This window comes from Perca flavescens, chromosome 21 (genome assembly GCF_004354835.1).
Source record: "Perca flavescens isolate YP-PL-M2 chromosome 21, PFLA_1.0, whole genome shotgun sequence".
NCBI lineage: Eukaryota > Metazoa > Chordata > Actinopteri > Perciformes > Percidae > Perca > Perca flavescens.
Window position 1 is genome coordinate 13,730,961 of NC_041351.1, and position 12,715 is coordinate 13,743,675.

At 40.9% G+C, this 12,715-nt stretch overlaps 1 protein-coding gene across 3 annotated transcripts; it reads left to right on the plus strand.

Annotated features, from left to right (window-relative positions):
* Positions 1-486: 486 nt before the first annotated feature.
* Positions 487-12,678, plus strand: tdrd1 (tudor domain containing 1). Of its 3 annotated transcripts, none has more exons than XM_028567323.1 (26): positions 487-597; positions 950-1,117; positions 1,314-1,336; positions 1,427-1,487; positions 2,780-2,894; positions 3,030-3,093; positions 3,229-3,309; positions 3,413-3,592; positions 3,710-3,853; positions 3,991-4,156; positions 4,266-4,361; positions 5,583-5,759; positions 5,844-5,951; positions 6,338-6,508; positions 6,866-7,132; positions 7,435-7,566; positions 7,823-7,930; positions 8,040-8,204; positions 8,319-8,669; positions 8,763-8,879; positions 8,957-9,085; positions 10,646-10,813; positions 10,929-11,348; positions 11,672-11,737; positions 11,872-11,915; positions 12,112-12,678. In XM_028567323.1, exons 1-26 carry the CDS (start codon positions 555-557, stop codon positions 12,181-12,183), a joined length of 3,636 nt encoding a protein of 1,211 aa, XP_028423124.1. In that variant the 5' UTR covers positions 487-554; the 3' UTR covers positions 12,184-12,678. The 3 variants fall into 3 exon arrangements, with proteins under 3 accessions (XP_028423124.1, XP_028423125.1, XP_028423126.1); XM_028567324.1 differs by having other exon boundaries at positions 11,675-11,737; XM_028567325.1 differs by having other exon boundaries at positions 4,266-4,349.
* Positions 12,679-12,715: the final 37 nt, after the last annotated feature.

The window sequence follows — 12,715 nt, forward strand, 5'->3', positions numbered from 1 at the left end:
ACATGAACACAAATACATGAGTAAACTACATTAAACATCACACACATGTCTCGTATTAATATGAGATAGTGTAGCCCATGATTATTGTGTTGCAATATGCTTGTTATTGACAGTGATTGCTGCATTCTGCCTTTTGAACACCACAGGCCCTTTAGCTGATACCTTGTTAGCAGACTTTGTGTTTTGTTGAAATAAAGAAAGAAAAAAAAGGGGGAAAAGCATTTTCCTACTGTATATGGCATCCACACAATGTCATATTTGAGTCAAATGCAATTAATCAGTCAGCGTCCATTGTGCAATAACCAAGACAGTGAGCCAGCATCCAATGCACAGACAGACATGAACACAGCTCTGGAAAATGAAAGGCAATTATGATGCTAATATCCCAGGTCAATATTGAAACCATAGACTGTATATTAACAGTCTATGATTGAAACCCACTACATATAATTAGTCTTAATGAATGTGTCTTTATTCTTAGGAAAGAAGCAGAAGATGAGAATTACGGTAATTTCATTCTGCCCTTGACCTATCCGCAATTGAGGCTACTGCGCATGTGCAACACACTTTATCTCTACCACCAACACGTGCATTCAGGTAAAATATTTACTCTGCAATATTAAACCATAAAGTACAGATATATTTATTTGTTTGGGTTTATTTATTCAGTTGTCTCGTAATATGACATTGTTTAAGTATGTTGTTGTAAGTTTTGTATTTGTCGCCGTTTGCTTTGGCTTGCTAACTTAAGTTAACGTTAACTAAGCCAGCTAGCATCAATCACCGTGAAGTGTAGCTAGCCAGCTAACGTAATCGTTAGCTGCTTCGGCGCTTATAAGCTAGCTAAGAATGTAGTACTTTTATTTGTAAAACGACTTTTTGTGCACTCAATATATTTCGTTGAACTCTGACTAAATCTGACTATACATGATATTTATAACATTCACAGCTGCCGCCATGTACCGCTCATTTTCTCCAAACCTGGTTCGACCTAACCAGCCCTTGAGGAAACCATCATCGACCCCCGTGGCTCTTATTACCGCATTGCCTTCTCCAAGACATCCCACCATGCCCAATGCAACATCTGTGCGCCCCGCGTCAGGCGCCATTGGAGATGGTAAATCAATGCAATCATTCGATGATCGTCCATTACCGGACACACCTGCCTGGCATACCCGTTGTTTTTGTACAATGCGACTAGTAACTAAACCGCAATACAATTTTAATTCTAGAACATGGCAATATTATTAGCCACTACCTCAGACCTTAGCTACATTCTACCATGTTCATTCCTCCACTTTTATTTTTTGCAGGAATCAGCAGGGATCAATCTGCAGTATGTAACAAACTTGCAGTTATTCATAATTGGAAAACCAATGTGTTCTGCTGAACATTGCCGTTTTTCAAGTATTTTCTGTCTTCATAGGTGTTAGGATCCATACCACCAGCGCTGACTGTATACTTCTGCAACTTCTGTGGTCAGCAAGGTAATATTGTCACCATTAAAGTTGCATCAACTCAATGTGAAGGGTGTATAAAGTTCCTGCAGCCTTGCACCATGGAGTGCCAACAGTATACAAGTATTTATCCACCTGCCATTAAATAACTGATGAGAATCAGCCTGGGAGGCAAATATTGAAACATTTACATTATGAGTATTAATGAGCAAATTCATGTCAAATGTATATTTTAGTTTTTTTTTGCCTTACCAAAACTGGTCCCACATCAAAGTGGCTTTGCTAAGATACAGTTTTGGAGCATTCCATTCTCCAAAAAATCCTACTTTATAAAATTAACACATTATAGACTCATGGTGGACATATTGCTGACTAGCTGTTAAGATTGTCTTCAGATTGTGTGTGTTATATTAGCTATGGCAAGATGTTTTCTGGGGAAAGTCCTATTGATAATGATAACATGCAAATGAGGAGGCAAATCAATTGCAATATTTAAGACCCTGTTAGATAAATAAACATTTATAAAAGTGAAAAAGATCATGGCGTGTGCCATTTCTTTTATGTAATGATTTTAAACTAGTACAGTGCCCGTTCAAAATATGCCTGGAATGGGCCGTTGCTTGGCCTGTGGTATTTCTACCAAATTGTACTCCAAAATGACTTACAGCAAGACCCCAAACCACTTAATACGCAACTTCACTCTAGAAGAGGGTTTTTGTTCAACTACATTTTAGTGATGTCTTTATCGTCAACGATATTGCATGCTAATATCGCCACAGTCTGTGTTTAATGACGGCGGTGCTGTGTCGTCTAGTCATTAATATCGTTAACAAATTTAATACTTCAGCAGAGGTATTCATTTCCAAGCAGGCTTAGTGGCTTGATGGTTAACGTTGAAGAATAGATTTAATTGCGGTTGTATTTTGCCGACGGTAATGTTATTAGCAGTACACTAAATTAACGGACCCAGGGTGAGTCTGATGAAAACTGCTGTCTTTCCAAGATAGTCTCGCGTTTACAGCTCACAGCAACTTAATACGATATAGTGTCTGGCTTTTGTTTGATATTTAGTGTTGGCAAAATGGCTTTTTATTGAGTTTCCTCTTAGTGAAATGCTCTAAAGGAATTTAAGCTGGGTTTTTATTGTGAAGGGTAGACACAGAAGAGCCAGCGTTATAGTACGCCTTTTTTTTCTTTTTCTCTCAACCTTTTTCATCATGATGTTCCTGTCAGCTATCTGCTCGTGCTCCAGGAAAATGAAGACAAGTTTGCTTGGCCATCATGTAATGTTTGAAGCAGTAAAAAGTGTATTCACTTGACAGGAAATTTTCGGTGCAAGCGCTGCAAGAAGACTCCTTACTGTTCTGTGGCATGTCAGACAGAAGACTGGAAGGCGCACAGACACATGTGCAAGTCCATTGATCTAGAACCGGAAAAGTAAGATGCGTAGACCCTGACTACCATTAACGGTCAGCTGTGATGATATTTAATGCCAACAAAAAACAATCCTTGTGATTCACCAGTCAAGAGTTCAATAGATAAAGTGCACTCACTTGTTCCTTTTAATTTAAGAGAGACAACTAAGGAAACAGCGTCGCTGGCGACAGGAGACGGAGCCGGCCTGGTTGAGTCCAAGGTAATTGCAGTGATTTGGAGATCTTCTTATGCAAGTAAAAAGTCAAGCTAACGTTTGTTCAAGTTTGAAATAATGCAATGTAAAGGATTTGTGGTCAGTGTTTTGTCATCTACGTTTAACCTCTGTTTATTGAAGCACGGTAATGCATCCAGCCTCCAGAGGGTCTATTTGAAGGACTTGCATATGACTAAAATCATTAAGGGAACAGACATCCAGGTACAACATTCTCAGATTGCCTCAACTGTAAAGACTGATCTAGCCAACGTTATTTAATACGAACATGCATTGTCTTTTTGTTGTAATTGTGTGTGGCTTTTAGGCATCTGTTGTAGAGTTCTACAGCCCTGGCAGGTTTTTTCTTGTTGCACAAAGTCCTGAGCTGCTGGAAGCTCTGCAATATATCAGCACAGAGCTTCAGAAAACTAACAGCTGCCCCTCACTGAGGACATATGTACCACATGTTGGTGAGGTTTGCGCGGTTCAGTTCTCCTGTGATCTGGTGAGCAGAGGCCTTCTCAAGCAATTTGATAAGAGACGCATGTTTTAATATGCACATTGGCTCAGTTCTTGACTGTGCACTGTGACACTTGTGTGTTTGCCTTTATTTTATGTTTAGAACTGGTACCGAGGCCTGGTCCAGACTTTAACTGCTGACCAGAAGATGGCTAATATCCTTTACATTGACTTTGGCAATGAAGAGGATGTACCTGTGGATAGGATCAAGCCCCTGGCTGCTAATATCCAGCCATTTTGTCCATGCGTGAGTGCATATTCACACCACTCATCTTATTTTTTTTAAGCATGGTAATGATAACACACTCCCACTACATAACATTCAAGCTGACAGTTTGTAGTCTTTTGCATGATGACACTAGCACTTGCATCTATTACTTCCAGGCAATGGAGTGCCATATTGCTGGGGTGGTCCCAGTGACTGGAAACTGGTCAGGCGAGTGCCGTATATCAGTGAAACAGCTGTTGGCAGGCAAGATTGTGACTGTTAGACTGGTGGAATCCCTAGAAAATGGCCGCATCCATGCTGTGGATATCCTGCTTTCCATGGGTATGTTATCTTGAGTTGGGAATGCTGAAAAACATGTTTATGATGGGAAATGTGTAATTTGTGATGTGAAGTTTAAAGCCATAAAGACAACTCTCTACCTGTCTTTTAGGAAAGAAGTTGAGCACATTCCTCCTTGAGCTCGGTTATGCAGCAGAGGAAACAGTCAACGAAACACCAACTCAGCAAGAAATAAGTAAGCCATATAGTAAGTAAGTAAGTAAAGTTTATTTCTATAGCACATTTAAATACAGTTTGCGCTGACCATAGTGCTGTACATAGCGCATTAACCACATGGTGATAAAATAAAAATAAAACACACTTACAAATCAGTGATTTAGGCTAAAAACAACATCAAAAGACAAACCCTTAATTACAAACATAGCAGGATAAGACAATTAAAATGCCAGGAAGGCCAATGTAAAAAGGTGAGTTTTGAGCCTGGCTTTGAATATCACCATTGAAGGGGCATTTCTGATGTCAGGTGGCAGTCGGTTTCACAGCTGAGGGCCAGCAACAGAAAAGGCTCCGTCACCTTTTTGCTTAAGCTGGGACCGTGGGACATGGAGGAGGCCTTGGCTGGAGGATGTGAGGGACCTGGGAGCTACGTGAAGATGAATGATATCAGCTATGTAGCTGGGGGCCAGGACTTGGAAGACCTTTTTAAAAACCATCAACCGTATTTTAAATTGTATCCTAGACTGGACTGGAAGCCAGTGCAAGGTGGCTAGGACAGGTGTAATGTGTTCACACTTTTTTGTATTTGTGAGCAGCCCATACGCTGCATTTTGGACCATCTGAAGCCGTGCCACCAGAGTCAGAGGGAGACCAAAGTAGAGAGAGTTACAATAGTCTAAGCGGGAGGTTATGAAGGCATGGATTACTTTTTTCCAGATCATTGTATGACAAAACAGACTTGAGTTTGGAAATTATTATTAGTCTTTACAACAGAAGATATTTGTTTCTCCAGGTTAAGATGGGAGTCTAAAATAACCCAAGTTACGTGCATGGAGTTTAACATAGGGGGTAAGGGGACTAAGGTCGGCAGGGATGGCAGTTTTGGATTTTGATGGACCAAAGACAAGAACTTCAGGTTTGTTATCATTAAACTGAGGAAAATTGTTAGCCATCCAGTACTTAACCATCCCAACTGAAATCAGACTGCAGACCAGGGCTGCGACAAACAGTAAGCTGGGGACGACAGTGTTTCAATGCACAGTTTGCTGAAATATGTATTACACAGGTGCCTGTTTTCAGGTATTGAAAGTCATGAAGGTAATTTAATTTCTACCCAAAGATTTTACAGGAACCCTGGCAACACGTAATGGAATTTTTCAGCATCTGATTTGCAACCAATATTTAGAGCAATGCAAGATATCTCTATATATGTATATCTATCTATATATATATATATTTCTTTTTTCCTCAGATGCCATGATAAGTGCATCCTTGGATAACTTCAGGCGTCTCTCCGATGGGAAGGATGACAACACATGGGCTCAGCCACCAGACCCACTGACACTGGCAGTAGGTGACTCCTTCTCTGTTGTGGTTACTCATCTTCAGTCGCCCAATGAAATTATCGTACAGAAGGTGGAGAACGCTGGTAAGTAGCTTTTCATCTGGTACACGCAACTAAAACCTCTGGACTTTGACATGTATCTTTAACTTGAGAACTTATGGTTTACAGGAGTGATTCAGGAGTTGCAGCTGAAGCTGAGGGAACACTGCTGCCAGGCCCCAGCCCCCCAGAACTTCAGGCCAGCCCCCAGCACAGTTTGCTGTGCCCAGTTCTCAGGTACAACACATACGTGCATATTGAGAATATATCACCCTTTAACACATTCCAGTATGTGACAGTTGGGTTATCGAGAATATGCGCAATTGGTTATGCCATTTACTAAAGTAAAAGTGTGTTTTTATTGTAGCCTAACAAGTGAATACATGATGCACAAAAAGAGCCAAAAGATTAGTGTATTCCTTTTTATAAATGTGTTTTCATGATTTGTAAATGCTTCAGGCCTGAGGTGCTCCAGCTGACAAATTCACAGATTCTGTGTGTCTACATTTCTACATTCAGCTTTTAAAACATGGTGTCATACAGTATAATATCAAATTAGTAGTTTCCCTTTGTTGACCTGCATTGTGAACCTAATCTAGCTCTGACCTCTGTGTTTCTTCTAGAGGACAAGCAGTGGTACAGGGCTAAAGTTCTGGCTTATTCATCAGAGGAACGTGTCTGTGTCGGCTACCTTGATTTTGGCAACACTGAGGAGGTGGATTTAGGCTACCTGCAGCCTATCAGCACTTCACTACTGGCCCTGCCCATGCAGGCTATGGCTTGTGGTCTTGCAGGTAGTATATGCGTTGTAAAGCAAATTTTAAATGGTTAGAACTTTACCAAAGTGTGTTTGACGGATCTGCTTTGAGAGCTAAATATTCTTCAATTGTTTTTCGCTGCTTTATTTTGTAGTGTCACCCAACTTTTCAAAAGAAAGTTACTCAAAAAACGCTTTACCTTATTGGTTATTTAGGACCGTATGTCACCAGGAGGTTGTCTTGCCTTCACTCTATAGTATATAAAGTAACTTCTTCTATTTAGGTACCTGAAAAATGATGTTAACTTTTATAATAAACCTTTGAAAATGCATGTGTCTTTCTGAAACGCGTTGTCTCACATTCTCTCAAGCATCTGTCGTTGGGCTGTTCCAGGGGTGCAGCCTGTTGGGGAGAGCTGGTCAGAGGACTGCCTGTTGGCCCTGCAGCGAAGGGTATCGAACCGAATACTGCGCCTTGAGATCCAGGGAGCACATGAGGGCAAGGCTTTGGTGGCCATGATTGATGAGGCCAGTGATCCTCAGGCCAATGTAGCCGAGCTGTTGATCTCTGCTGGTTTTGCTGCACCTGCTCCTTCTCCTGTTCCCATCAGTAGTGACCAGCAGGCTGACGAGACAGCAACTGTTGCTGCGGAACCACATGGTTGTAAACGACTAACATTAAATTATGAAAATGATATCCAGTTCTCTATCTAAAACATAGCATGAGAGAAAATTCTCAAATCGAAGCAATGATTGACCCTTTTGGGTGTTTAACCATGATGATGACTGCCTCTACCTTTTCAGGATATTGTATGTTAGGGTAATGTTAGTTTAACTGCAGTGTCACTTGAGTCATTCTATCAAATGTACCTACCATAGTCTTAATTAGAGAATTTTATGACTAACTTTATAATTTTGAAGCGGGCAGATAGTAAAGCCTAAATCTTATATAATGCTTTTCAGTGCCGGCCCCAGCTTGTGAGCCTCTGGTGTGGTCTTGTAGTGAGCTTCCTTGTGACGGCCAGACAGTGGCACTGCTAGCCAGTGTTGTGGAGAACCCTCAAGAGTTTTACTGCCGCATCAACAATCCTATAGGTATAGTTGTTTCTTCTGCCTAGATTAAGTATTTAATTCTTTGCACTTCCACAATAATGCAAGTAACTTGAAAAGCTATGGGAAACACTGCAGTGTGTATATTATAGGTTCTATTTTTTTTTTTTTTTTATTCTATTTTATAATTGTGTTTGACTTATATTAATAAGGTTATGGCAATTTCAGATGTCCACATAAGACTTGATTTTTCTATTTTAATACTTTAATGTGACCTTTTCTCATTTCATGTGTTTGTCAGACCATCAACGGCTGATAGAGCTCGGGGCTGAGTTGAAACAGCATTGTGCGGCAGAGGCCTCACCTTTTGTGCCCAAAATGGGGGAGCCCTGTTGTGCCATGTTTCCAGGTGAGATTATTTAACGTACCGCTGGTTGTTATAAACACTGACACATGGAACTGTTTCCTAACAGCCTTGATCAGATGACATTCAGGATTATTTGCTTTTTGCTCCCCAGGTGATAAAGAGTGGTATCGGGCTTTAGTAAACGAGCTGTCTGAAGTTGTGTGTGTAAACTTCGTGGACTATGGTTATAGCATGAAAGTGGAAAAGGACCACATTCGATCCATTACACCCCGACTCCTGACTCTACCTTTCCAGGCAATTCGCTGCTGGCTCACAGGTGTGGGGGTGGGTGGGTGTGTAAAAGACTTATTGTTATAATTTTTCTTGGATAGTTGAATAAAAGGGGCATTCAACATTATGCGTCTTACAAAGTGTGTATGTTTGGAATCAGGTGTGGAGCCCCTGGGATCAGAGTGGAGCAGTGAAGCCCTGCTGTGGTTCCAGAGTCTGGTGGATGGCGAGCAGCTCTCTGCACGTGTCATTTGTGCCACTGAACAAGGCTATGGTGTGGAACTGGAGAGCAAAGGGCAGAATGTGGCAGCTGCCCTCATTTCTGCGCAACTAGCCAAAGTTCCTGGAGCGGTTCCCAAAGAGACGCATACAACCACAGGCTCTGAACACAAACACCAAGAGAACATACAGGAAAATGAAAACAGCCAAATGCATGTGCAAGCCTCAAACCAGACAGGAACCAGTTCTAAAAAGATGCCAACAGAGGGTCAATCTGCAGTGCCATCAGAAGGTCAGCTAGAATACAGGTGTTCTTAACATGAAATGCAATGGTTTATGTTTTTAAGGAGCCCGGTTGAAATTGTGTGTTGTGATCTTGTTTCAGCCCCATCTTTTCCAGTGGACTGGAAGACAGTGGAGCTGCCTCTCAACGACACCTTTCAGCCTTGCGTTGCAGCCGTCCCTAGTCCTTCCCTCTTCTACCTGCTTGTTCCCAGCCAGGGTCAGAACACTCGGCTTGCACAAATGGTGAAAATGTAATACACCTTCCTGTTGTAATTTCTGTGTGTTGTTGTGCAGTGGACCAGCAGAAGCTTCAGGATGTGATGATGGAGCTGGTTGCCTATTGCAGCAACATTCGTGCTTCTTTATCCTCCACTGTCCTGAGCAGACCAGTTCCTGGGGCTGCCTGCTGTGCCCAGTTCTCTGGTGAGGAACACTTAATATTCCATAAATACATTCTGTACATCATAAAAGAATAGGTCCAGAGATTAACTTTTAATTTGTGGTCCTTCTATCACAATGCCAGATGGACATAAAATGTATGTCCAAACTGTAACACACACTGCTATAGCATGCAGCTCTTCTTAAAGCAACAACGTACATTGTTAGTCCTGGCCTCTATCCCCTTAACTGCTCAATTTCCCCCCACCAAAATATAATGAGTTGTGTAGACTTAACTGGCATTTGTAAAACCATCAAAGCTTTTGAAGAGGCAGGTAGCGAACAGTAACAAGGACACAGACAGTAGATGCAAAGCTCTCTGCACTACTGTGTAGACACAAATTGAGTGAGTACAACTAGTTCAGTGTTTGTGAGCATTGTCATGACCCTTAAAACCACTAGGTGTCAGACAGGTAATTACGAGTGAGTAACTGTGAGCAAGCTTCTGAATTCATGGTGCTTCACATCCTAACATGATTTTAAGTGACATTTTTACAATGGATGACAAAAAAAGTCAGTAAATGCAACTTCAAATCTAGCCATGCATAATGGCTAACAATATTAGTGTTGAAAAATTATATTGATATATCTAGACTTTTGGTAAACAAAGAAGTTTTTGTTGCTTTTATGCCAAAACAATGTAATCTTATTTGAGAAAATTTATGTGACAAAAGATTACAGTTGAGTTTTGATAGGTGGATTAGTCAACATGATGGTTCATAAGGAAATTGCATCCAGAGTTTGATAGATACTGTCAGCAGGGGAAAGCCCCGTTGCTAAGGCAGTATCATTCCCACACATCGTTTAATGATTACAGGCAAGAGACCGTATTAGGACACACCAGCTGATCCATCATTGAGCTATCACTCAGAGGAAACACAGACACAATCTGCCACCATGAATTCAATTATCTCATTCTTACATCCAGTTTTTATGTTCACACTCTGTTCTTGAGACCCCACCTGCAGTTGTTGCCCCTGCAGACCTAAGCTGGTAATTTGGTGTCTGCTAGTAGATATAATTATACAGCGTTTGTGCTGCAGAGCGTAGGAGTGGCTCCTCTGTAAACACAGCATGCAAGAAGGAGACTATAGCGTGGATACATTCCGCAGCTCAGTTAACAACAGGGTCTGTTTTAATGGATTTTTCAGTGCTGTCTGTAGGTTTGTAGCTGGTAAAGGCTCATCTATTTTTAAGGGCAGTTTTGGTAAAGTCATCTTTGTTATCTCTTAAAGGCAGGATTCAAGGCTATTTGAATCTGAACTTAAGACATTTTATGCATGTTGTTGACTTTAGACATTGCCTCTAAGTGAATAGAAAATATGTATTCTTATTTAACCCATTTCGTAGATACATGAATACACAAGCCAATCAAGGCAGTAAAATACACAAAAAAATACTTCTGGAGGTTGTGACATGAAGGTAAACGGCTATCCCTGTCAAAATCTAATAAGCATCTATCGGTGCTCACAAAACTGCCAAAAAATGGAATTTAAAAACCCTGACCTTTTTTTTTTTTTTTTTTTTTTTTTTTCTTTCCTCCAGCTGACAATAACTGGTACCGTGCGGTGGTCCTGGAGGTCGGTGACAATGAGATGAGTGTCATCTATGCAGATTACGGCAACAGTGAGAAGGTGCCATTCTCCCGTATCTTGCCTATCACCAAGCACCTGCTGCAGCTCCCCTTTCAGATCACTCGCTGCACCCTCACTGGTAAGACAAAGGGGATGTTATTTCTGTTCTCTGAAATTATTTTATTGATTTGATTATTTGTAATCATGTCCCCACCCCCCGCCCCACCCCACCTCGCCCCGCTCTCTGTTTCTAGGTAAAGAACACTTCCCTGCAGAATTGCCAGAGGAAGTGCTGCAGATGTTTCAAAGCCAGCTGTTGAATGGTGTCCTCGCCACTGTCCAGTCCTTCAATGGCTCTGTTAACGTGCTCTCACTCACTCTGCCCACTGAGAGGGGTGGGGGGCACCTCACCACCATGATATTAGATGCACTACAGGACCAGGCAAATAGTAATCCTTGCTCATCCACCACCCAGAAGGCTGACCAAACTGCCAGCAGCACATCTGCTGCCAGCACTCCAGTTGTACCTGACTGCCCCCCCCAGCCCATGGTCATACCTGAAACCCAAAAGGGGCTGAAACATACAACGGCTACCTCCGGCCTAACCATAATCCCAGAGCCGGAACCCCAGACTCCCCAGCAGAAGAAAAACACCTCTGCTGTGTCAGTCAATGGTTTGTTGCTTGTCTTTACTTTTGCATTATAAATTCAACAAAATATCCTGGCTAACCCAGTATTTTTTTTATATTCACAATTTGTGGTATGCCTCATATTGCTTTAATTTAATTGCTTAATTAGGTTCAAATACATTTCAATACTGGAAAGAAGTGCAGCAAGTAATGATTATTTACATCATTGGTTTAATCTATTCATTTTTACTGATTTAATCATTGAATCTTAATTAAAAAATTAATACAAAAAGTATCCATAATGGCTTGCGAGGTATGGTAAGTGCTGAAGCCAAGTAGCATTTGTACTGACATCTTGCTTTTTTCAGAAGATCCCGTTCAGAAGATAATTGCGCAAATGGAGCCTCCATGCAAAATTGATACTAAAACTCACGGTATGTATGCTTTAAAACGAGAACAATGATCTGCGACTGCCTAACTTAAAATGTTTTAAAACTTTTTATCACACTTTCATTCTACAATGAGTTGGATGGTATAGCGTTGACTTGGCTTTCTGTTTGAATCCCAGATCCTCAGGCCTCTGGCTGCTGCTGTCTGAACCTGACGACTAAGGTCAAAGCTGGTTTCACTGTTTTTTGGAAAGCATCTTTGAACTTCAATTTTATAGAACATTGTTTTTTAGTTTGTTAAGCTAGGTGTTAATGGCCAACTTTGACTTACATTGTTATGTCATACATGGTAAGAACTGGCTTAAGCAGTTGAAATTTGAAGTGCAAATGGATAACATGGTTTTTGTTACCTTTCACAGATTGACCACCTGGAACAGTTGATGCAGCTGCAGCTTTCTCTCATCAAGCAGTTAGTGGGACAGACAAAATAAGATTTACTAATTACATAACTTTATAGTCTTGTTTGCCAACTTGTTAAAATCAAGCATGTTGTTTATTCTTCAAACCCTGTTTATTTAAAACAGGTTAACTCTGAATGTGGTTTCCAGACGCAGCCACACAGTTTGTAATTTTAATTTTGTCACCTTATTGCCATCCAGCTTTTAATTTTGCTTTCTAGCTTTAATGTTGTGTCCTTAACCAGGACTTTTAGGTTTTTAACCTGTGGTTAAATTCCAGTGACTTATTTTTTTATATTTCTGGAGGTTTTCATAAGAAACACTTTAGGTTTGTGTAAGTTGGCAGAAAACTGTAACAAAAGATCAACCTCAATTATCCAAGTGTTTGTCTCCTATAAGTGTGCTGTAGCATGCTGTGCTGCCATCTTTTTCTTTGTTCAGTCCTAATCGCCTGTTCAGGTGGGTTGTCCAGCTTGATTGATTTATGTTTGACATGTTTCAGTTTTTACATAAAGGTTCTATGATTAACATAAGTCCTTTTTATTTTGTGATGTTTTTGAGGGAA